Source organism: Polyodon spathula, chromosome 6, assembly GCF_017654505.1.
Source record: "Polyodon spathula isolate WHYD16114869_AA chromosome 6, ASM1765450v1, whole genome shotgun sequence".
Lineage (NCBI taxonomy): Eukaryota > Metazoa > Chordata > Actinopteri > Acipenseriformes > Polyodontidae > Polyodon > Polyodon spathula.
In genome coordinates this window covers 71,283,009-71,308,541 of record NC_054539.1, presented here as the reverse complement: position 1 = coordinate 71,308,541, position 25,533 = coordinate 71,283,009, and the positions used below count along the sequence as shown (strand labels likewise).

At 38.0% G+C, this 25,533-nt stretch overlaps 1 protein-coding gene across 1 annotated transcript; it reads right to left on the bottom strand.

The window, feature by feature from the left end:
• Positions 1-2,169: 2,169 nt before the first annotated feature.
• LOC121317569 (S-adenosylmethionine decarboxylase proenzyme-like) lies at positions 2,170-23,544 on the bottom strand. The gene is made up of 9 exons (XM_041253645.1): positions 23,219-23,544; positions 14,289-14,375; positions 12,427-12,553; positions 12,229-12,331; positions 11,957-11,999; positions 5,871-6,018; positions 5,427-5,519; positions 3,121-3,276; positions 2,170-2,930 (listed from the first exon to the last, which is right to left on the bottom strand). Exons 1-9 carry the CDS (start codon positions 23,326-23,328, stop codon positions 2,787-2,789), a joined length of 1,011 nt encoding a protein of 336 aa, XP_041109579.1. The 5' UTR covers positions 23,329-23,544; the 3' UTR covers positions 2,170-2,786.
• Between the last annotated feature and the right edge of the window lie 1,989 nt (positions 23,545-25,533).

The following is a 25,533-nucleotide window of genomic DNA, read 5'->3' as shown; positions in this document are numbered from 1 at the left end:
ACAAGACACTTGGAACAAAAATACAGAAACCAAAAGTAAAGAATGTGACACCTGGCAATCAAAGAAACTCCCTTTTTGTTGTAATATATGTAGTGCTTAAAGTGTGTGGTCTCTCCACACCACAACTTAAAACAAGCGCATCTTGGACGAGGTACTTCAATGCGTACTTCAGACATTAAGCACTTTGTCCGTTTTATATTCACAACTTTGCGTCTAGCAGGGGAGAGGACAGGGACAATGTGGACTGGCTAGGGGACACAGGAAATGTAAAGTGGTTTGCCAGTCACATTAAAATCTGCAGCCACTGTTCTTCAAGGGGCCCAGAGATCTTTCATTACTGCTCCCAATAATTTGAATATGGATTTAGAACATAGCCCAGTCAAGGATTTTATAGGACTCGCTTTAAACACTACAATTACACAGTTATATTGATATACAGAGTACGTTCCATTAAGATTTACCACATGAACTTGTATAGGAGGAACAGAATGCGGTACACAACACTGTCAAGCAATACAGCACTAGAAGTCACATGCACCACAATATCACAGGATTTTTCCAACACTATACAAAGGGCATTGATTTAATCCAAAAACTGCAATGGAGTCACCTTTTGCACCAATGCAAGCAGACTGTCTGCTTACAATAAAAACAGAAAAAATAAAAATGGCAGGTTACGCAACCATTAAGTGTAGAATGATCCGGGATGACCCTGGCACACTCAAACTGGGTGTGTCTATTGTTTTAGTTACCAATTTCCTACAAAAAGTATTGTTTAAAAAATAAAATGCTTTGCTGGGCAATCCACTCCACTAAGCAGAGTCTGATTCATTACTTTCATTCATTCATGAATTTCACTCACATGTCTGTGTGTGTGTGTGTGTAGGGGTGGGTTGAGACGCACAGGGTGAAAGCACCATCCTCTGGTAATCTGATTGTCTCAAATCGCTATTTGAAAGCAAAGGGAGTCACGCTGGATGATGTGCTCAGCTTTACCACCCTGCTGATGCATCAGCACTCACTAGCATTTCCTTGGCACATCTGTATCATACAGATGCCAAGTTGCAATAGACTACATCTTGACGGATTAGTTTTTCCTTAATTGCCAACTGGTTGATTTGGAACAGGACAGGTGTGCAAATCATTGAAAATCCGTAATGATTAACATTATTTATCTAAATAAAAACGCTTGCAGTACATAGTGTATTGGTGAATGGGTATTTCCCTCCAGACTGTTGCAACTCGCTTATTTAATAGCAACTTAGGCAATTGGGACATATGCATCACTGGTGCCAGTTTGCAGGCCTCAGCTCCAATCTCTGACCTAAACAGCACTTTTCCTATCCCTCTTGGAATATCAGAACCACAATATGAAAGTGCTTTAGTCAGGGCATCCAAGAAATTAGTTCCAGTTAACCTTGTCTTTACATAGCAAGTCCAGGCAGAAAAAGAGAAGGGACGTTAAACCCCAAACCGTCTGGCCAAGGCAAGCCACTCAACCCTGCTAAAATGTAATAAGTCACACTCACAGCAACTATCATACCATACTGTATAAAGAATATTAGACATGACATGATTTATAACAAATTTGCATTGTGGAACCTCCGAGGAGCAAGGAAAGAATTCCATGCACTACTTTCAGATCTTCTCTTATTCGATATATTTACCAAGTTTATGTCAAGCATCAAGTTTTTGGAACAGCATACTGTCTGAGGGCGTGTTGATTTTAGACAAACAAATGGGGGGCAGGGAGGTTGGAATCCTAGGAGACCACAGCTGGGACTTTTGTTGTTACGCAAGCTGGGAGTGTTTTGTGGGATTTAAAATGTATATATATTTATGGAGAATGCAGTCTATATGCTTATTTTAATAATACAAAAAAAAACAACTAATGATTAAATTAAAAAATGTTAAAATGGGCTAGAAACATTCAATTTTACCAAGCAAGATGGATTTTCTAGACAGCATTTAAATGTAGTAACTACATTATGCTTGCCATTTATTGAGAACATATTTATTCCACATGTGGAAAATAGATTTCATGGGTTAACAGAATAGTATGTGTGTGTGTGTATGTGTATATATATATATATATATACACACACACATATATACATATATACACACACACATACATATATACACACACATTAGTTGATTTTTAATCCAGAAAAAAAAAAATAATTTGACACATCTAAGAATTTTAAACAGAAAACCTATAGGTATTTACTTACAACTTCATTTTAATCTGGTATATATTATAATTAATTTCTTAGACATCAGCAAGCCTGTTTAAACCATGACCAAGTCATTCGTCACCTCAAAATAGAGGCCAGTGTACATGTATTTGTGAAAACCAATAGAATGCAAACAATCTGAGCATGCCAGGGTCTTGCCTAGTGAGCGCGGAAGCCTTGTCTGTGGGGGATCTGGGGTGATGCCTGGAGGAAGGCTGCAGAGTATGCCAGCCTGCAGCTAGAGCTCTTCAGAGTGCTAGAAAGCCTCATATAGTAAAAGTTGAATTTCTCTACATGCACTTCAAGTTCACAGCAAGAGTGAGCTAATATACCTAAACAGAGAAAAGAGCATTCATGCAAGATATCTAACTCAGTGTAACAATACTGCATACAATTTAAATTGGAGGTTAAACTAGAATTGTTGTAACTCCGAGGGCCAAAGGAATGTAAACAGCTCTCCCAGTGGCCCTCGGTACTACATGCATCTAGTGGGCTGCCCAGGCCCACACTGCAGGCTTTCTTCTTGCGTTTCTTCTTCATGTTCTCTGTTCAACTCTGCTGGTTCTGCTGACGAGTCTTGGTGTAACTGGTAAAAACAAAGTTGTAATCATTGAATTGGGCCAACTGGCGGTCGAGGCGCTTGAAACCTTCGAGTTTCTGGGCTGAAGAAAAGACGCTGCGACATTTCGAGTTCTGGAAAGAAAGACATTCAAAATTAATTATATTTAGAAAAAAAAAAACAGCTCCATGAGCACCCTTTGATAAGCCATTTCTTAGCTAGGTAAGCTGGCATTTACATTTCTTAAGAATATGTATTTATCATGTTCCATTACAATCTTAATGTGTTGAAGCACAGCTTTGCTATTGCACATTTAAACATTACCTGATTCACAAACATGGTCGTCACAAATTTCCCTGGCTTGAAGACATCCACAACTTTCCTGATCAGATCGTCATAGGATGCCTGGGAGAGGTTGGTTTCAAAGCTAACATAAGAGAACTCTGGCTCTGGAGTGATGTGGATCGTCCAGTAAGTTCCCTGCACAACACATTAAAAAAGAGTTTACAAAACAAACATGTACCACATTCCAGGTCACTAAACTAGCAACATTCAGTAAGGTGCCTTTGCATACACCAACAGTGCCTTTCTAAAAGTGGGGGGGCAGAGACTGGTTAATATAACCCCCACCCCCCCCACCAAACTAATTTTCATAGCTTTGCAGGACGAATTACATTTTAAGCATGTATATTATAAAAAAAATAAAAATAAGGTACAACCTAGTGTTTGAGTTTAAAATGTAAAAAAGGCCTGGAACAGATGATGATTCATCTAGACAATGTGGGGAAGCTATAAAAAAAAGGCCAACAAGATGCTCGGATACATTGTGAAAAGTGTTGAATTTAAATCAAGGGAAGTAATGTTAACTGTAAAATGCATTAGTAAGACCTCATCTTGAATATTGTGTTCAGTTCTGGTCACCTCGCTATAAAAAAGATATTTAAAGATACTCTAGAAAGAGTGCAAAGAAGAGCGACCAGAATTATTCCGGGTTTAAAAGGCATAAAAATGTCTTTAAAAAAGGCTAAAATAATTGAATCTGTTCAGTCTTGAACAAAGATGACTACACGGCGACCTAATTCAAGCATTCAAAATTCTAAAAGGTATTGACAATGTCGACCCAAGGGACTTTTTCGACCTGAAAAAAGAAACAAGGACCAGGGGTCACAAATGGAAATTAGACAGAGGGGCATTCAGAACAGAAAATAGGAGGCACTTTTTTACACAGAGAATCGTGAGGGTCTGGAATCAACTCCCCAGTAGAAAGTGAATTACATTGTTTCCAAAAATATTTCTAAACACAGTCTTAATTCTGTGCATCCAAAGACATGCAATTAAGTTTTACGAATTAAGCCTACTGTTTGGTATTCTGGTCTTAAACCAGCAGTTTGTCAGTCCCAGACTGTTGTGAAATAAACAGGGGAAAAAATTTGTTAATCAGATTATTCTGCCTTTTATTGCAACTGTGGTACCATTCAGTGAACGGAACTTGTAAAGGGTACTTTAGCTGAAACCTCCTGACAGAAGGGGTACCGCTTAAAAAAAAAAAAAAGTAATCAAAAAGACGTGTCGTGTCCAGTCAACCAGCGAAAAAGAGGTCTTTTTCGACTCTTGTCTGAGTACCGACGACTCACTCCTGGCTGATTCTCGTCTCATAAGTTAAGCTAAAAAAAAAAAAAAGGGGGGGGGGGGGCGTATCTGAGCAATACACCCTGCACCACAGCAATAACACTGACAAAGAAGATAGCTGCTTCCGCATTCAGTGCTCAAACAATCAGACAATCACAGAACTTAGTGAGATGTTATAGCAATAAAAAAAAATGACTTGGATTGCTTTATTAGTTTGGTGATAAAACCAGTGATCAGAAGAAGATTTATCAGTATGCATATCTATAAAGAGATATGTGAAATACAGCGAACAAAGGGTGGGGCTTGGCTGGAGATGCAGTACCGATGTCCTTTTGCTATGCAGGGCCTTTTAAAAACAATTTTAAAACAGTGCGTGTAAAATAAACAGCGCATGTAAAAATAAATTGGACCCGACGTGCCTGACAAGCGATGAATAAATGGAACACTAAGGGTTAAAATATGAACTTTTATAACATTTGTTTATTGCTTTATTTAAAAGGTGGGCATAAAAAAAAAAAAAACTACTGTTTTTAAGGTAAGCATTGAAATATTTTGCCACATTTGTTGTGTAATCATTTTGAATGGATAACAGCTATATTGTTCTGTTTTAAGAATTTGACAAATTAACAAATATTTATATATATATATATATATATATATATATATATATATATATATATATATATATTGATATATATATTATATATATATATATATATATATCTATGATATATATTTATTAATAGTCCGTACCGGGGAGACCCATGGGTTGTTCCAGTGCCCCTGGCATGCACCACTGCTTGAGAGGAGGTATTTATTTATTTATTTTTTTATTCATGAGACTTGATCAGACAATGTTTTTGACTGCTCCAGCTTTAATAGATACATTAAGACAAGAATGGAGGATTGAAAGGCCATCTAAAATCAAGTCCCAGGCTAGTTAGTATCAAAAAACAGTTGAGCTCCTTATTTTATAATCAAACAGGTAGTTGTCAACTTACATCAGTTTTCATCCCATTCATAGAATAACCACAAGGGTTGAACATTGTGGCATCGATCACAGAACCTGGTATCAGGTCACGTATTCCACTCATCTACAGAGAAAGATTGAAAGAAAGACTACATGCAGATTTCTTTACAGAAATTCCCACGAAAGGCAACTGATAAGCTGCCTGTTTTAGAACAGCTTGATTAATGATAAGACATTCAGATGGGCTCTTGGCTGAATCTGACAATTGCACAGTTTGTCTTCTATTAAGTCTACTTCTATAAAAACTGCACAACAAGATTAGTATACAAGTATGATATAGTGCACCCAAGCGACTATTATCTGCCTCCCCGGATAATTCCATTGATTTTAACCCACAAACTTGGGCCACATAAAAATAAACTATACCCGTAAATCTGTAATCCCACCCTGTAACACAAGATAACAGCATTCTTACACGAGTGACATCACTTGCAGTAACGCCATCTTTCATAAAGAACTGGTCCATAACCGCTGGGTCAAGATCGCTCATCAAGACTTCTAATGTTTGGTCTGCCAGCTGCTTGTGTTCCCGATTCTCTGGGACATCCAGAGTGAACAGGTACCTGTACAGGGCCACACACAATGCAGTCAGTGTTAGTACAAAAAACACAGGAGTACATGTACATTTTACAGGTTTACTTTCTCAGCTTCATTTCTGTTTTCACCTGGTTTATATTATATTCAGTTTCAACGATTACATTTAAAACCAAAATGTTTCTCTTTTTAATTCTGCTGCTCCGCTGTTGCAGGTATTTCTATGAAAGCATAACAAGCCTGCATAAAGACAGACAATGAGTGTTCCAGATATTCGTGGGAAATCAGTGTATTTAGTCACATGCCACCACTACTTCATATTTCAAAGAGGGGCATATTGTAACAATTTTGCCCACAGAGCTGTTAAAATACATTTTTAAAAAAGGAATGCTCAGGCAATCTCATGAGTGGTGTCTTATCCTTAACCCTCAAATGTATTTATTGGACTATTATACCTAGTAAAAAAAATGTGCCAACCAATAGCAGAGAGTTTTCCTATTAATATTGGCCAATTAGTTGTGAAACGAATCACAGCTTTTTATTAGTTTAAAAAAAAAAAAATTCTGAGTTGACCGTTGAGAGATGGCAAATTTAGCAAGTGTGTTTTGTTGCAAGTCTGACGAAGGAGGAGAATCATTTACAGGTGTTACGGCTTCTGTGGCAGACAAAACATATAATTTGGCGAGCCTATAAAGCAATCTGGATGGGGATGACAGGGATGTCGATTTAAAATGAGTACAAGGACAAAGATGAAGAAAAGCGGCACAGCGGGAGGAGATGAAAGTACAGACGAAGACGTGCCTTTAATTCGGCTGTTGAACAAAAACTTCAGAGTTCCCGAATTGGACCCGACTAACAGAATTGCCAGAACAGAAAAATAACACAGAATATAAAATTATACAGAGGTTAGTGGTCCGAGATTCATACCGCCCAGCTGAATTCTTTGAGCTGTTTTCATCAGAGCTGCAAGAATACATCTGCAGCAAGTCCAACAAATATGTATTAGAAATGCTAAATCCTAAACTGCTTTTCTCCATGGTGGTCCCAATCTGGCGGCAAGAAATGGATTATGTGGTGTTTTAGAGTTGTGGCTGAATATGGGGTTAGTGGGGAAGCCTGACACGAAAGAATAGTGGAATATAAAAGATACACTGCAAGCAACGGCAGGATTTGGATCACTGACTTTGAATAAAGCTGAGGGTGCTTGCTGACAGTGCAAATGGCTACGTGTACAAATTTAAAGCGTATACAGCTGCTGCAAACGACACAAAGAGTGAATTTGGCCAGGCCTATGATGTTATTTATGTCTCTCATGGATGGTCTGTTGGATAAGGGAGACACTTTGACTATTGACAACTGTACACGTCTGGACCACTCGCTTCAGCTCTAGCTTGTCGGAACACTGCATGGCAACAGAACACTTGCCTTGGGTCCCGCAGTGCAAAGCTGATGAACGGGTGGTTTACAGGTGTGGGAGATTGCTGTCAGACACGACAAGCCACAAGAAACCAGTTCTTTCTTGAGGTAAAAGTGAGACGTGCAGCTGAAGATGTTACCATACCCGAGTGTGTTAACGTAAAATCGGAAAATGGTAGTTTTGGATTTGGAAGACCAGAAAATTCTCTTATGAGAATGAAAGGAGATTGTACAAGTGGTACTTTAAAATCTTTTTCAAATGTGATCAACAGCTTGGTGCTGAATAGTTATATCCTGTATCAAGGCACAGTTCAACAATGCCAACAGTGCTGTACACTTGCCCCTGCTCAGCAGAAGGACATTTGTAGCCTCATTTATTAAAATGACTTCTGCAAAAATGTGCATGATAATGAGAAAGTTGCTCTGATCCCACCCTCAATGTGTTTGAATGCAAACTAGAAAAGTTGGAAATAACCAAAAATGTCTTCTGGCAAGAATCATCAACTAGAGAAAGATTTCAGTTTGCAGTGATCGAAAGCGAACAAGAGCCACGCACACACACACACACACACGTGCTGCCTGTAACTTGTTTTTATTTTTTATTACAAGCTTGGAATTTATCAAATTCTAAACATGGCCATGGACAAGAACTAGAAATATCACATATAAACAGATTGATTTATTTTCAGCAAACCGTGGAACTGGATTTACCAACCATTAAAAAGGCATATGAACTGAGAATAGGCTTACCTTTGCCGACCCTGATGTGTCTCGACAATCACAGCAACTTATGCTTATTTATTACTTGAGTGCAAAATTGCTGTAGGTGTTTATGCCATGCTATATTATATAGCGTTTATGTGGTTTGGTTTTCATGATGCATAACAATGCAGGTAAAGATTGTAGTTATATTAATTTTTTTAATTCATTTTTTTTGTAAAAGAAACTAGCTGGTAAATGTCTTTGTGGATACAATTGCATTGCGGCTCTGGTCTGTTGATGGCATTGCTTGCAGAAATTCCTAAGAGGTGTTTATGCAGATGAATTTTTTATAAAGAAAAAAAAGGAAAGAATACATCAGTATTTGTAATATTTATTCAACATTTGCTTGCTTGTTAGGTTTTTAAAACTATGGATAGTTGTAGGATAGCATATTTGGCTAGTTCATTTTCGTACTTGGGAATAATTTTAATTTCTGTCGTACTAAAACGTATATAATATTGTGAAAACTAAGCCAATGCCTTATGTTTGTGTGGCTTTGAGGGCCAGTTAATTTACCTGTGGTTCTGGCTTATTTGTAGATAGATGGTTGCTTGCAAAATTGTGTATATTTTTTTATACATTTGCAGAACATTTGGGGGTTTTGTATTTTTAAAAGAACATGCTGTTAGTACTTAAGTGTTTATGTGCATGTTTGATTCTGAAAATAATGGATGTTCAGGATAAAAATAACATTTGTATAACAAGCAGAGGTCATGTTAATGCAAAATTTTTTGTCTTCTGTTCACTGGTCGCACAGAATGGAAAGGGACACAGACAAGCAAATTCGTGGTAATCTATTACATTACAGCAATGAAAAAAAAACTGTTCTGAACATAACAGCACTAAGGTACATTCCAGTCCAGTAGATGGCAGCAATAAGCCTCATATTTGGCATGGCAAGCAATATTATGGATATTTACTTTTAGGCCCTGTCCACACTACATAACTGATCGAGAACCATACTCAAAAACACTTTAATTAATCCAGCTCAAACTTTAGCATCCACACTGACTATATAGTGGGATATAGGGTGAAAAGTGTTTAATTTAAATCAAGGGAATAATGTTAAAACTCTACATTAGTAAGAGCTCACCAGCTTTTTGATGCAGCCTAAAGTAGGTAATGCCACCTCAGGGCCGTCCTATCTATGTGTGAACCCAACGCAGGCCCTGTGCCGGCCTTATCGCGTCAATGCGGTGACGTCGCTCAAACCACTCCCCTACTAGGTCAAGCGTAGTAGATCAAACAATGTCGGTTTTAAGAGGTAGCAACCGGGACGATGCAGTAATTAACCCGTAGCGGTCCATTTATTCGCAAAATGACACTCAGTACTGTTTCTCCAGCCAAGCCTCACCCCTTGTTCGCTGTATTTTTCACATACCTCTTTATAGACGTGCATACTGATAAATCCTCTCCTGATCACTCATTTCATCACCAAACTCCTCAATAGTGTGATCCAAGTCATTATTTTATTACTATAACATCTCAAAAAGTTCTGCAAATGTGATATTCTTTGAGCTCTGGATGCAGAAGCAGCTATCTCCTTTATGTCTCGGATACGCCCTTTTGAGTAGAGTTCAGAGAAAAACCTGGAAGTTCTTCTGAGAACTCTCGGAAATACTGAGCAGCTAGGCCAGTGATAAACCCACCATGGATCTTGGATTCTATGGGACCTACGTCGATCTCCAGCCCGGAAAATAGCAATGGGGAATGCACTGAATACACAGACACTTTTGACGATGATGGGTCAGTCATGAATGGTAAGTATTTCTTCATCTTACAGCTTTCATTAAAATGACAAAACTTACATATACAGATATACAGTAAAACTGTAAATCTCAATATTGACAAATAACGCATACAACTTTGCATATTCAGTCACCATTAATATAATAATCTGTATTGCGACTAATGTAATGTACACATCTTTGTTTGCTGCATTTACACATGATCCAACATAATCTCTTCTTTTCACAGGAACCGACTGCACTGTCAACACACGCCTTTATCGTATCTTATGCAATAAGTACAGTACCAACAGTGTTGCAAAAAATAAGATGGCCATACTTACATTTGCGAATTTCCCAGCTCACTCTCTTATGTTAACTTCTGGGAATGCAATGTTTACGCCCAGAGTCGGCCCAAGGCTAGCTCAGTAAGTGCGACCAGGGTCTATGTTCTTATGAAGTACTGTTTCATGTTTAGTAGGTCGGAATGCGTACACACACTAATGCTATTAGAATATTTCAGTTACAGTTCCTAACAGCGCAACGAATATTGGAAATTAATACCATAGTATCCCACCATGCACTGTATTTCAATTTTAAAATAATGTGTTATGCCCGTATTAACAGAGGTCCATATTGCTAAGAAATAAAACAAGTATTTTGGAAAAAGTAAATGCAAACACACACACACACACACACACACACACACAAGTTGAGCTGAATTTGTTTCATAATTAAACTCAGAAAAAGCTGTTAATTGCAAAACAATCTTTGCTTTTACTTTCATATCTTGCCTGAGCCTAATTCTGGTCCCTTTAATTTTATTTCAAACAGAGCTGACAAATTACATGAATTGTTCATCCCTGATCCTACTTTCAACTCACATTTCATTTTTGCAGTCATAAGAACATAAAGTTTACAAACGAGAGGAGGCCATTCGGCCCATCTTGCTCGTTTGGTTGTTAGTAGCTTATTGATCCCAAAATCTCATCAAGCAGCTTCTTGAAGAATCCCAGGGTGTCAGCGTCAACAACATTACTGGGGAGTTGATTCCAGACCCTCACAATTCTCTGTGTAAAAAAGTGCAAAGTGCAGTCGCCTAATTTAACGTTGTGCTTCTGTTATTTTCCACACTAGATGCCCTTACAGGTTGTTTTAAGCATAAAAATTAATACCTAGTGCAGAGTGTACACTGACAGCAGGTCAGTTGTCAATCGGATTTTTTTTTGCTTAGCAGTTTAGCATCTTCAGGGGATTCTCATGAAGACGATTGCTCATCTGCATCTCAGCCATCTACTTCCGATTATGAGCACTACAGTGACCGAAGCAGTTGCAAGCAGTAGTAATGCACAAAAACGCAAACGAAAAACACATTCTTATAATTCTGAATGGGAGATTAAGTATTTGTGGCTTGTTTATCGAGACTGCAAGATGTACTGTGTGTCAAAGAGCTGCTGGGCAAAAAATTAAAAAAATTAACAAATACACAGATGTACTGTTTTTCAAGAATCTTCGCTTAAGACATGGCGATGCTGTTGCCGTTATTGGAATGCAGAAAAATATTGAAGGCAACAAACAGTGCTTAGAATCCAGTCTCGTTGTCATGAAAACTGTCTACTGTTAGTATACATAACAAAGAAAAAAGTGCGTCTGTTTATATGTATATCGACAGACAGATTTTGTTTTTAACTAATACATGCCACAGAGTTTAAACATTCATAAAAGTTCACCAAAATGCACACCCCTGGAATTTTTTAGCTTTTGTGTTAAAATGTATATTTGATGGATGGGAAAGCATAAACAGAAAAGCTAGTGCGACCTCTGAACAAGCGTTTCTTTGCTAATAAATATTTCTATATTCAAGTTGAGAAATTATATTAACAGAAACAAATTAAATGTCTTCAATTTGTGATATACAGGTTTCATCCAATAATTGTTATTTTTGGTGTAAAACACAAGTAATTTGATGCTCTATCACAAGCGTGTGTATCTGTGTGCGACATGTGTGGTCCTGTAGGGTACAGTACCGTGGCCGTGCCTTAGTATCCAGAGGGTCTCTTACCAGCAATCGGAATTCATACGTCCCATACAGTAGGCTGCCCCATCTGGAAGGGAAACATACGTAAGATTTCCATGGATTTGTGAAAATATGTATTTTGTATTGCCAGATTTGAATCCCAAACTCCTTCCCCCGACTCCATTAAAATGCCAGTGTAAAACACTTGTTTCAATCCACACAACATATGCAAGCCTTAAGAGATCAACACATCTTACTGTAACGAAGAGCTGCTAAGAGCCTCAGTAACGCCGAAATTTGTTCAATCTGTCTCTTACTTGGGAAAATCTTATTCAGAAACTCCACTTCTTCCTGAAAGTTCCTGTGAGGGTATTCTTGATGGGCCGGCTTCATAAAGTTCTTGCGGGAATAGAAGAAATTCTGCAACAGATTGTAAAACACACCAAGAAATTCAATTGTATTACTGAACCAAGAAATGCAATGTAGTACCTAGTTAAATGGCGTATACCCCTTACCTCAATAGCATCAAATCCACTGTATTCCCGGGCGAGCTCCAACAGTGGAACCAGTGCTCGCAGTAAGAGGGTGGTACCACAGGTCTTCAAAATGAAACGTCTCTTGGAGACAAACATGCTACTCTCACTGTTGAGACAAATACAACAATAACCACGATATTCCCGTCATCACAAAGTACCCCATTCAGCCAGGCTTTTATTTTGTTATTGTTAAATAACAAATCACTAAGATTTGACCTGAAGGAGTGTTAAACTAAAGTGTTTTATGGGCAGTTCTTTAGTAAACGCATATAGCGATTGATTAGATGATCCATATTGTGCTGTTAAGCCTTGTTTCAACTGCACACCTCCTATTACATGACTAACCATTGACACACAAAGCAATTCATTATACCTGAAGGAAACCACAAAACAAACGGCAACCATTCTATTCCTTCACTTGTCATTTAAAGTTAAGATTTCTTGTGAATTGTCCAATATTGTGATTTCCACACAAAACCGTCTAAAGTGTAGTTTGACCAAGATGTTGTCACATAGCATGCTGGAAAAATGCACATTTCACACTTCATTTCCAATGGTGTCTGATTTGAGTTGCTCTTTTTACAGCCATGTAGGGACAGAATCAAGGAAGCATGAGTGATTCTCTCAGAATTGCAGAAGCCTTTCCCTAGCACAATGAGAGTGCACTGTATAGCACCACTTCTGGATATGGCAACCTTCCTCTGGGAGTGTGAGAAAGCCTGTAAGCTGTGAGAAAACATTTCAATAGAAAAAGTCTTGGGGGATGGGAGGGGGCCGAAAAACAAATATTTAAAGTAAACAAATGTTAAAAGGATCAGTAGACGGGTGGACTGGAATTCATACAAGAAATAATAAAATGCATTTACTGAAATGGCAGATTACACAAAAATGCACGCTGATTTAAGGGACTCTTGCGGAATGAAAATGAGATTCATCTGCGGAGGATGTGAAATTCCAAGTAGGATGGGCTCCACAAGTGACAGCATAGATGATTAAATGGTCTGCCCTTATTCTACCGCCCACACTGTAGTACAATTGCATTGCTGCTAATTGGAAAGAACAAAGCCGGCAGTGTAGCTTGTATGGCCGAATTTAAACCCCCTCTCTCCAGAGCCCTATGCTGCATCCCACAATCTGTCACGATTAAAAATGGCCAAACATTCCACATGACAGCTATCAGTTTTACAGACTTGTGGTTCGGTGAGGAGGGCTACAGGAGAAACAGCTATGTATCAAAATGGGGTTGACAGCAGTCTACCAGCGAACAACATATTAAAAGGAACAAAGCCTAACAGACAGCAGCCTTCATTACATAAAGTCACTATAGTGCTGGCCAAGATCAAGGTCAGATACACAAGCTGACAAAAAGGCACTTGGCAGCTGTGAAACTTTACAGCTCATCTAGGTGTTGTCAAACAGTCAAATTAATAATTTGATGTCATAATATTATAAAAGTAGGCCAGCTGGAATAATACAGAATATTTTCACCTAGATATTATAATATTATGACTGGTATATATATTGTCACACCCCTGTTTTCTAACAGCTATCTTATAAAAAGCATCAACGCTCAGCTGCCACTCATTTAAAATTACATTGTGAAGTTTAAGTGCAAAAAGATAACTTGCAGTGTAAAATGTACATTAACAAAATTCAAGACATTCAAAAATGTCTTTCTAAATGTGTACTGGGGAAAAAAGTTTATTCACTGTACGCACCTACTAGATGTGTCAACAGTATCTAAAAAAATATAATGTTAATTTCAAATCGGTTTTAAAACAGTCAAATGCTATGACCTGGATAATGGTGATAAAACACAGACTGAAGTCAGAGACACTTACCTGAGTACATAAGCTTCCTGCCTGTCAGTTTTTGTCACACTTATGATCAAACAATGCACATTCTCCAAAAGCTTGTCCCACTCAAACCTGAAAGTAAAAACAAAAATGCGCAGAATCAGTAAGTAACCCCCGGGGCGCTCTGATTCTGACCTGCATTTGCTGAGGGGTTCTTTTGGCTGGCAGCATTGCAACAAACTAACGTGCAATCAACATGAACAGGATTCAAACGAACTGCATAGAAATACCACAACTTTACCATATGATTTCAAAACAGTACCATGCCCGAATGCTACAGAATTATAGAAGTATTCATTTATTTATAAATGATTGTTAATAGTTAAAATAAATACATTTAATAAATATTACCACTTTATTACCAAGATTTTCAATCAGACTTCTTGCTGTAATAATAAGTAAAGCACCTGAAGACACTTCCATGTCATAATGCTTATAAACATCACTTGGCTCTATGGCATTAAAATAAAAGCAGGAAAGCTTAATTATATTACAATAGTTCAGAAAACATATGTCCAGTGCTGTTGTGAGAATCATACTTCCAGTCCTCCAGTGACGCTGTAGTTCAGTTTACAAATGAGTTTTAAAAAGACCACTTTTATTGCTGGCATTACAATAAAAGAAATATGAAACAGCTTAGTAACAGTTCAGTAGTGTCATGTGAGTGTAATTCTATGTACAGTACTTCACAAATTCATTTTAGCGATTTACTGGCGTTGCAATAACCAAGATAGTTATTAAAAAAAAAAGGCGAGCTACACAGGTTTCACCTGATTGTAATTTAAATTGTGCCCCTTTTAACCTTAGAACCACCAAAGTTTTCACTTTTAAAATTTTAATTACTCTGTGTTAAATGTCCGCGGTTGTTTGTTTTTGACTTTTCCACAATACATGTATTAAATACCCTGACACTGTTTGAAAGTCGGAATCGCAAAAATAAACATCAATAACTACCATCCCTGCGCTGACTGGGGGGGGAGCGGCGAAGACGAACACACGCTGTCCTCCGAAGCGTGTGCAGTCGGCCGACCGCGTCTTTTCACACTGCAGACTTGATAATAAGTTGTACACTGGCAAAGCATGGCTGATTTTCTAACAAAAACACAAATATTGTTTATAAAATAAAAACTCACTGTAAAATTACTGTAGAAAAATGGAACTTGAGTATTAAACATTGAAACATATTGTTCACCCTCATACAGATCTGTTCCCCATGGCGTTGCTATTGTAAAAAAGGGTAGGAGTTAGCTTTTAATGGAAGGATAGGCAGTTTATTTATTAAACTGTCTGCATACAAGCAGCCATGTGCAAAACTCAGCATCTCTTAATGGCTGATTCGACACACAAGTAAAAGAAAACTAATGCTTCCAGGGAATGTCAGCCATTTTGTTTCGTTATAGTAATACATTTGGTGGCACTTTCATGAAAGTAAACGTTCTCAAATTAACAAATATATGAATTATTATAGGAAAACTACATAATTTAATATACAGAATTACAACAGGTGTATTTTTATACTATCGTTTGTTCTGGGCACCCACCAGAAATGTAAACATATGGTGCATATACAGACCTGTTTTTTTTCCTTCTAAACTTACTGACTTAAGGCCTTTGCACACTGGATCTGGTAACGCATCCGAATTTAACGGGAGTAACATGTGCATTCCCTATTTCACCTTGCACATGGAGTGCATAATTGTCGTACGACAGGGAAGCGTCAATTTTGGAATCAAAACCAGTTTGATTTGATCTGATTTGACATGCGTTAAAAAATGACATTCACCAATGAAAAACGACCGGGAAGACACTCGAGTTCTTGCAGTACCCTGAACAAAATGGAGAATCTAATTGTGTGTATCGCCAAACAAATTACTTGGGGGGAAAAAAAGCATTACTTTGGGGGGGGGGGGGGGGGGGGGGGGGGGTCTTTTGGTACACCTTTGCTACTGGAAAGACATTGCCACAGACTTGGGCATGAATGATATGCATTATAAAGCATGAAATTATGAACTCGTATATAAACACATGGATTTTGTGCAGTATAGGTTATTACAAGCATATACTTTTTCAATTGTAGTCCAGGAAGTAAAGAAACAATGGCCTAACCTGGAGACACGTATTAGAGAAAGAAGCGTGACAGAGAGCGGTCAGGGCTAACAGTTGGAAGAGAGGGCAGTACATGAAAGTGATGGAAAGTATTTTTGGCAGCTCATTGCTGGCTTCCCAACCTTTAGATATATTTATTACAGGAGCAAGTGTTTGAAATTAAATATTGGTCATGTGGTTCCTGAGGCTACGACAACCGGGTCGTGTAATATCATGTTTTTATTGTAGTCTAGTAGAAACGTAACTAGCAAATGTTTTCCATCAGCCTTTGCTGATCATTACATTTATACTACATTTAACAGTGTTCAGTTATGTAAGAATTAACAGAATTGTATTTATTTTTTATTAAAATATTGCAGCTAGGTATGTTTACTGCAAAGCCTCCACCGCACCGCTCTGAAGTACGATATTAATGCATCTCGTGTGCAATGAATTGAAGGATGACTTTTTCGGATGTCGGATTCTAAACGACGGAACGTATCCAGTGTGCAAAGGTCTTTAGACTGCCGGTTGTCATGCTGCTCAAGTATAAATTTGATTAAAATTACAAGAATATTAAATATTTCATTTATTCGGCCTATAATCACGACTATCGTGATTATTTACAGACGATAATCGCTGGCTGATTGTCATTATCATCCAACCCTAGCACATTTCCACATCCAGACCAGTCTTCACAAACACAACGGAAAATGAAACCTGCCATCAAGCACGTTAACTTACTGTGTTGATGTAAGGCCAAGTATAACTCTGCATGCATTATAGAATCTGAGAACTGTGAGAAGTAACACATTTCATTGTACACCCGTTACCGTCTGCGTATCTGCCACACTACACGTCATGTTTTGTTTTCTGCCCACCATTATGACTATAGCGTACTGTAGTAATTAATCACAGCATACAAGTTATTACATTTTTTTCTTAAGATTAAACATTCATCATGGTACTAAGGTAAGATTTTGATTTATGTAGCTATAATAATAATAATTGTTGTTAGAATTTGCACGACAATCTATGTCAGCATCAGGGTTGGATTTACAACACTAGTGTTCATAATCAACTGACGCGCAACACCATAATACTGTATCAAATACACAATACAAATGTAATATGTTCTTTACTGAATATCCTGGCTGTTACTGTACTCTGCCTAGCTACATATACATCATTAGAGGTCTTAATGGCACACCTGTGTTCTCCGTGTGGACTTTGCCTACTGCCTAAAGTAAAATACACCAGAGAATCATACCGATTCCCAAACCTTGACTGAAGTGCAGACTTGGGCCCTGTAGAAATGACCAGGGGTGGCTAATTTCTAAAAAGAACTTGTTGTCCAAGGGACAAAATGATAGAAAAAATCTAGCTCTCCTTAAAAATACTTGCCCCCTCCCCGTCGCACAAAACACACACAAAAAAGTAGAATATAACTTGTAGGATTTTAGTTTAATTTAACAGTGAACACAAATCAATCAATTGGTGATTAACAGGGGCAGATTTAGCCTTATAGCTTGACTGGTTCACTAAATTCTTCAAGATACACAAAGGGTTCACTGTGACCCGACCTCACCTCAGCAAATTTATAACATACCTTTATAGGAAACCTTCCTTTCAGTGCAGTCTGGAACTCATTTGCTAGTACATTGAATAACATATTAAGTGTACAACTATAATAAGCAACACTTGGGAGTTATTCATAAATAAAACAGCTTCTGCCTGTTTTTTTCCACTCTTTCTTTATAAGCTCAATTCAACTTCTGATGTACAGGTGTTTTAGTTTGTTGCATTACAGACACACATTCATTGCCAACTATTACTGCTGCATTGTGGAATTCTGATTTTAATGACGCTCTTTCAGTTATGTAACTGCTGAACCCCAGGTTTATAAAGAACATGTGTTTTTCTACCAAAATGCAAGCAATATTTACAGTAGGCTCCATCACATACTGCAGACAAATGTTTTTGTATTTTGTTTATTTCTAGGATTTATTTATTTCACTTAATAGTACAATACTAATAACTATAAAACTGATTGTTCGAATGCTGCATGCTGATTGATCCATCAGTGTTCTAAGCAGTTACAATTAGGGCTACAACGAACAGTACATTTTGACCTTCGAAGGTTCGGAACACATTCCCGAAGGAAGGTTTGAACCTTCGATGGCACTAATTTGCATAATTTACTGCTGACGTAACCATAGCTACTTGTTAATAGTTTATTGAAAATACCTATTATATTACAGGTAATCCATATAAATTGAATAAAACAGTCACATGTATTTTAAAAATACATTATATAGAACAATAACATTGTTTTTATAATTTAAATAAAAATACAAATTATTTTATTTACATGTAATTGATACTGCTTGTGATATATACAGTAAGCTTGCATTGCACCAGCACCAACTGCAGCTGACTTGGACAAAACAAAGCTTTATTTAACAGTCTCCATTCCAGGCAGGTTATTGGTCACAGTCACATTTTACTACTACTAAAAATATTAATACTAATAATATGAACTTTACACTTGTCAAGTTACCCCACAGACTGCTTATGCCTCCATGATATGAGTCACTTGCACAGTTTGCATTCAACAGGAGGGGGGTTTTGAGATATTTCTCTCAATACAGCTTACACTATACAGCGCTTTGCTGTCGAGATGGAAAATTAAGAAATTGAAGGTTTGTCTCTGGATAACACAAGCTGGATACTATATCCTGCTCCACACATGGCAGCAGCGCCATGTAGAGTTGCTACGTATAATGATTTGGTAGTGAATTTTAATACAAGAGCTTTTGTTTACGTAGTATGCATTATACAAATCAAAAGCTCCAATGCATGGGAGTGACATTTAATATGTGATTTACAGTATTCACACTGTCAATGGTTTCTGTTAACAGAAAAAGAAAAAAAGAAAAAACACAGTGTGCGAATGCCAGCTGACGAACCTTCGAAGGTTTAGCACTACCTTTGAATTCCTGGCCAGCGAATGAACCGTCTAACCTTCTAACACTGCCCCCCTAGATACAATATCAAGCACAAAGTCACTACTTCGGAACAAAAGCAAATCACTACACCTGTGCTACCCACGTATCACTGTGCAACCAAAATCAAAGCAAACACCTCTCAAAATACCTTCTGTCATGGAAGATACTGAAGACATCAAGATGTCTTGTCATATCTTCCAGTTTATATTGATCTGCACTACAAACCAGTTTGCCATTTTAAACACCATGCTGTTTTAGTATTTTATTTGTAGTATCCAGTTGTCAGATATTCAGTTTTATTTTTGTTCCTTTTAGTTGGTATCAGTTGTCGTTTTGTGAAACTGACTTAATTTTTAATTGTGGCTATTTTAATATTTTTAGACAGTACTACACACAACGTCTTAAGCACCTGACTCGCCTTTCTTCACTCTTCTCCTTACCACACACTCACTCTTTACAGGTACTAAAAACTAAAAATTAAATGAATACCACACACATTGGGGATGTTAAATGTTTATGCTTACTGGCTTTAAAAACAAAACAAAAAAAAAATTGACAATTCATTAATAATCTTCATCCCAACAAAGCATCTTAAACTTTTGTGTTGTTAGAGCCAATGGGAGTGAATTACCTGGCAACAATGTTACACAGAATATGCAGCACCTCCCAGATACACAACTATGCATGTTTTTTTTTTTGATAGTTATTTAAAGTCAGAAAAATAAATTGAAACACATATAGGAAGGTTTTTATAGTTATTTCAAATCTTTAAGTTTTTTTTTTTTTTTTTTTTTTACTTGACATCAACGCGCCAAGAAGTGACAATTTTGCGTTCCGGGGTAAAGGGGGAACCAGACGACTACAGCGAGATGTCAATCAAGACTATTGTCACAAGGTCAGGACACCACAACACAGCGGGCGTGCAAGCTGTTGTGGCCGTGTTGTCCTACAGATCTTGTTGTCCTGGGCACCACAAATTGGCCACACCTGAATGAGCTTTTGAATCTTCCGAACTCCTGAGCTACATAAACATTAAACCTTCAGACTCGGAAGCAATATTTACAAGAACTGTTACTTTAAACCCAAGGTAATCCTTTGTTTCTATTTTGCTAATCTAACAAAACGATCAATCATAAAAGCTATGTAAATGTAAAGAATTTATTACAAATTCTGAGCATCTTCAAACCTTGTCCAAGAAGTTTTAGTTAACAGGCATATCAATAACTAAAACTGTGGAAGGGCAATAAGAGGATCTTAACCATTCGTCTTACAGGGACAGTGTGACAAGGAGGTTTCAAGAGCGGTGGTGGTGGTGGTGGTGGTGGGGGCTGCTGCTTGTGTGTTCCTGCAGGCAAAAGTGCCTTTGAATCGAAATTCGTTGGATGACCTGTACGGTGGACACAGGAAGTGAAATCGTTTTATTTTGGTACAAAAGACTGCTGGACATGACGTGGCCATTCAAGTAACTTGGTGCTTGAATTTCTTGATTGGCTACGACACCAATTCCCAACAGCACACTACACCAGGCCTTGGGGGAGAGTCCTTGAGGAGATCTACTGGTGACTTCCAGGAAAGCAGGCCAATCAAGCATGGCCTTGATGGATACAGTTGCTGAAATGCCTGCTCTCCATGTGAAAAGCATCCCTACCTGCTATGCGTCGCTGATATTCCTAGTCTGCAGTAATGCAGACGTGTTGATTTTAAAACAGATTACCAACAAGGAAATGATAAGAAAACCACTTTTCCTACACCTGTACCTGAACACTAATGCAATGCCTCTAGAGGGTTTGGCAGGGCAGCTTGTTTGTTTTAGTTCTGGTCCATTGTCAAGAAAGCTGTTCTCAGGTGACTCCTGCATTTGTATGTTCCAAGGACAACAGGAGATTAGAACGGATGCTAGGCAACAAAGTATAACTATACAATGATCTGGCCTTTGAGGAGGAGATTAATTAGGCAGTCATTTTACAACTACAATTTACCACCACGTCTATGAAACACTGACTTGAAGCACAATAATAAACACACTGCTTAAAACCATCTTACTAAGTCATTCAAATACAGCCTGCATTGAAATTAAGTTCTTAACAGGTTGGCTGCAATACTTCTCTCATTCACAACCCAGAATACTTTACAGTCAATTATATTTAGTACGGTAGTGTTCATTTAAAGCTTTAAAATGACATAAATGAATCTGGAGCAGAATTCCTTGTGGCTTCACGTTTCGATTTTGCGTTTAAAACACGGTTAATACTTACAAGCATTGTTAAATATATAAATGGGCTGTAAAACAGAGGTTTCAGACTGTTTGAAATACAACAAACGGGTCCTATGCGCTGCCACGGTGACGAGTGGTGCACCATATCACCACAATATCACTGTTGTGATAAATTCTGCACTGTTGAATGTTGCAATATTTTGTAATTTGCATGCGCCAGTGTCTTATTAATTTTTGCCCGCGTTTACTTATGCTACTAATTTATTCATCGTCGTGGTTTAAATGTGAAATTCTGGTATTACATACTAGACACCAAAATAGAATAAAAACATTAATACAAAATAGATAAGCTGAAAATAGGAAACCAATAGTGCCTTGATCATCACGAGTTACTTCGCCTCACGAATCTAACCTAAAATCAGTAAAGACAGGCGTGTACATCGTTAGTGTATAATACCGATCTTATATTGCAATCTACTAGTGAGGTTTAGAAGTCAAGGACTGCACTAAATGATACATAGTGAGGTTGCTCCGTAAAGACTTGTGTGCACAGATCTACATTATACTATACAGGCAGCACCACAGCTAACGGACATGTGGTTGCATAGCACCTATCATTCAAGATTATATTAACGGTTTTACCATCTGCCACGGTTATAACTTCCTATTTAACGCAGTGATAACATCCCCTTACAAGTTTACTTTGCATTTAGGAAGATAGAGGTTGTACGATTACTTTAAAAGCTGGTTAAAGTAGAAAAAAAAGCTTATAAAAATGTCATTATCCGTTAAATAAATATAAAATACCAGCAGATAAATGCAGATGCAATCGAGGGCTACAATATTCAATGCCTACACTCATGAGAATCTATTACTCTGCAGTGCTAGTAAATCTTCCGGTCTGACTAAGTACCACTGCGGCACTTCGTGAACCTACTACTCCTTGCCACAGTGCTCTCTAGTGGCCTTCATTCTGTCATTCACTCAAGAAGTAGACCCGTCTGCATCAGCCACATGTCAGCCTGCTTGCGCCACAGCACAAATATAAAAGCAATGACGCAGGAATTCCCAACGTGGGACACCTCCATACATTTCTAAATCCATTCATTACTGAAAACAGACAGTCAGCTGTAATAATAATACCAACGAAAACAATATATACATTCATGCTAACTATCGAACGTGCGCTACTGCTAGTACTGCCATGACTAGCTCTCCAGGTCGAAGAAATAAAACAAGAAATAAAAAACAGAAATGGCAGATCGAAGGGCCGATAACAGTTTTAATACACCAGCTTATCCCCAGCTCATAGTGTGAAATGAGGGAATGCTGTGCCATGGCGGGTGTATGCAAACCCTTTCTGTGTAGTTTTTAGTAGTACTCACCACACACGCACCACAGAAGAAAACCAAGTCACTCCGGCCTAATTTTACAAATTACAACTACTGCCACAACTGTCACAAAATATGGGAAAAGACGTTCAAAGACCTCTGTGGCAACTGTCAGTTATTTACACTGCCTGGACAAGGGCATGGAACCACGATGATGAAAAAGCGGGTAGACAAGATATATTTGTACTTCACGTCCTTCATTCATGGCACACCAACCTTGGGATGTCACGGAGGTCCCCTGTTCCTTTGGTCTCATCTTGCCGGGAAAACCACACCTCCAGCAGCTTCTCGGTCCCTTCAAAGAAGTGTGCACCGTTTTCTTCCATCGTGAGACAAGAACTACCAACCACAGAAATTAATAGGTTGGGCTCTGTTTACTTTAATTAATCGTTACTTAAAATTGATAACTTAATTATTTTACTTCAGTCCTTTAACAGTCCGGTTGTCTTTTTCTTAATTTCACCGTCTTCCCTTATTCAGAGAATACCATTGAGCGAGCGCTAGCTAATATCGCCGGCCATACTGTGTAGAAACACATAGCGCTATTGCGCAGCGCATATATAATCTACTGTGTTACGTCATGAGCTAGCTTCATCCTATTGGATTTCGTAAACCTCCGAAACGAATCATTTTTTGAAGGGTTCCTCTCTTACATTGGTCTGAAAAGGCAAGGCTGTAAAGAGATGGCGTGGACTGGTATTTATATAACAAGTGCCGCCTAAATTAAAAAAAAAAAAAAAAAAAAAAGCTAGACGCATATTCGTTTGCTTCCATCTATTCATAACACTAGTGTGGAATTAACTTCAGCACTGGAGTTCGTTTTTATCATAGACAGGTTTAAAAATCCATGACATTGAAAATACGTATTTTCATTAGCTTTGTAATTTGTAATGTTAATGTATAAGCAGTTTGCACAAAAAAAAAAATACACATGCCGCCTTAGTATTTAATTTCATAATACAATACTCAAAAATACACTGCTGCTGTTCGTTGCAGGATTTCAGATGCTAACGACCTTTTTGCTGTGAGAACGCAACAAGAGTTTTGCAAACAAAAATATGTACTTTGTTTCCATATGTTTGTATCTGGAAAAAGTAGACTTAACTTGTCTAGTAGACATAACTTGTCCAGTCAGGAATTCCCGCCAGCAGCCCAAATAAAACTGTTACTTGTCAGCACATCAGGTAAGAAAAAATATAGTAGTTTATTATTATTATTATTATTATTATTATTATTATTATTATTATTATTATTATTAGGTTGTATCTATAATTGTGTTCAACGTTAAAAAAAAAAAAAAAAAAAAAAAACAGCCGAAGGGAATGAAAGTAGTGTTCAAAATAAAGATACTTTTCATTTCCTTCTAACAACAAAAGCCAACCAGACAGCTCAATGATGTTGGGCGGATGTTGGCAGCCAACCATATAACCATATGGGCCAACATGAATCCAATCATTATCCTACCTCGGTAATTCCCCTCCTCTCCGTCCGCCTCTCCCCTATCCAATGTAATGTTGCATTTTTTTTAAAGATGTGCTGGCTGCCACATCATTTTTCTAGACAAAGGATGAGAAATTTGGCAGAATTTGGTGTTCTTGACTGTGTGAGTTAAGTGTACCATACCTGTGGTTTATGTCCATTTGCTTCAAATCGTCAGAAATTCGGGCATAAACTTTCTAATTTCTGACTCCAAATCTTCATGAACACTTCAGTCTGCACTTCCTCAGCGTCCCAAGACTGTCCTTTTCTCTCATCATACTCACTGCCTGCCATGTTGTTTGTTGTTTTTCTTTCTGTAGTGTACTGACTGATGCAACGTGATGACGAAGTCCCTTAACCCTGCCCCTGGCCGGAGTTTCATGGTTTGGTTCTCGCTCGGCTCGATAAAAAGCCAGTGGAGAACCACCGGTACCCGTACCGTACTAAGCATTCACGGGTCGGATGTGCCAGTGGAGAAGGGGTAAAATAGATTCCATGCTTGTGGGAGACCCGATAAAAAGCTGGGGCTTGTATCTGGTGACCTGATGAAGAGGAAGACTTCTTTGTTTTTAGTGATAACAAAAATGTTTCCCAGATAATGACTCCGTCAACAACAAGCAACAACAAAGCTGAGTTGGCAGTCCTTCATTTTTTTTGAAGACCCTAGGAAGAATCTGGCCACTTTAAAACAATACCCTTTCATAAAGAAACTCTTTGTATGCTTTAAATACCATTCTTCATCATTTGCTCCTGTTGAGCATCTGTTTTCATTTGCTGGGATAATTTTCAGGTCCCAGAGATGTCAGCTGACCTCTTCCAGAAACTTGTTTTGTTAAAGGAAAACTGGTGGAGAACAGCCACTGTCGTCTCCTTTATTTATTTATTTATTTATTTGTTTATTTGTTTTTTTTAGTGTGGTGTTTCTTTGCTAGTTGTCTCAGGGGGTCTCTCTCAGAGCAGAGCTGATTGCTCTGCAATGCTTTGTGCTGGTAAGAGTGTGGGTCAGCCTGGCTCAAATGGACCAGAATTTGGCTGTTCTTTTTTCAATGGGT

What these genes read in the sequence shown, in the direction of transcription:
- LOC121317569 (XM_041253645.1), bottom strand. Translation starts at nt 23,328, where the DNA reads ATGGAAGAAAACGGTGCACACTTCTTTGAAGGGACCGAGAAGCTGCTG. An exon ending in TCTGAATAAGATTTTCCCAA is followed by an intron (nt 12,000 to 12,228) that starts GTAAGAGACAGA and finishes TTTCCCTTCCAG; the next exon opens with ATGGGGCAGCCTACTGTATG. An exon ending in CGACCATGTTTGTGAATCAG is followed by an intron (nt 2,931 to 3,120) that starts GTAATGTTTAAA and finishes CTTTCTTTCCAG; the next exon opens with AACTCGAAATGTCGCAGCGT.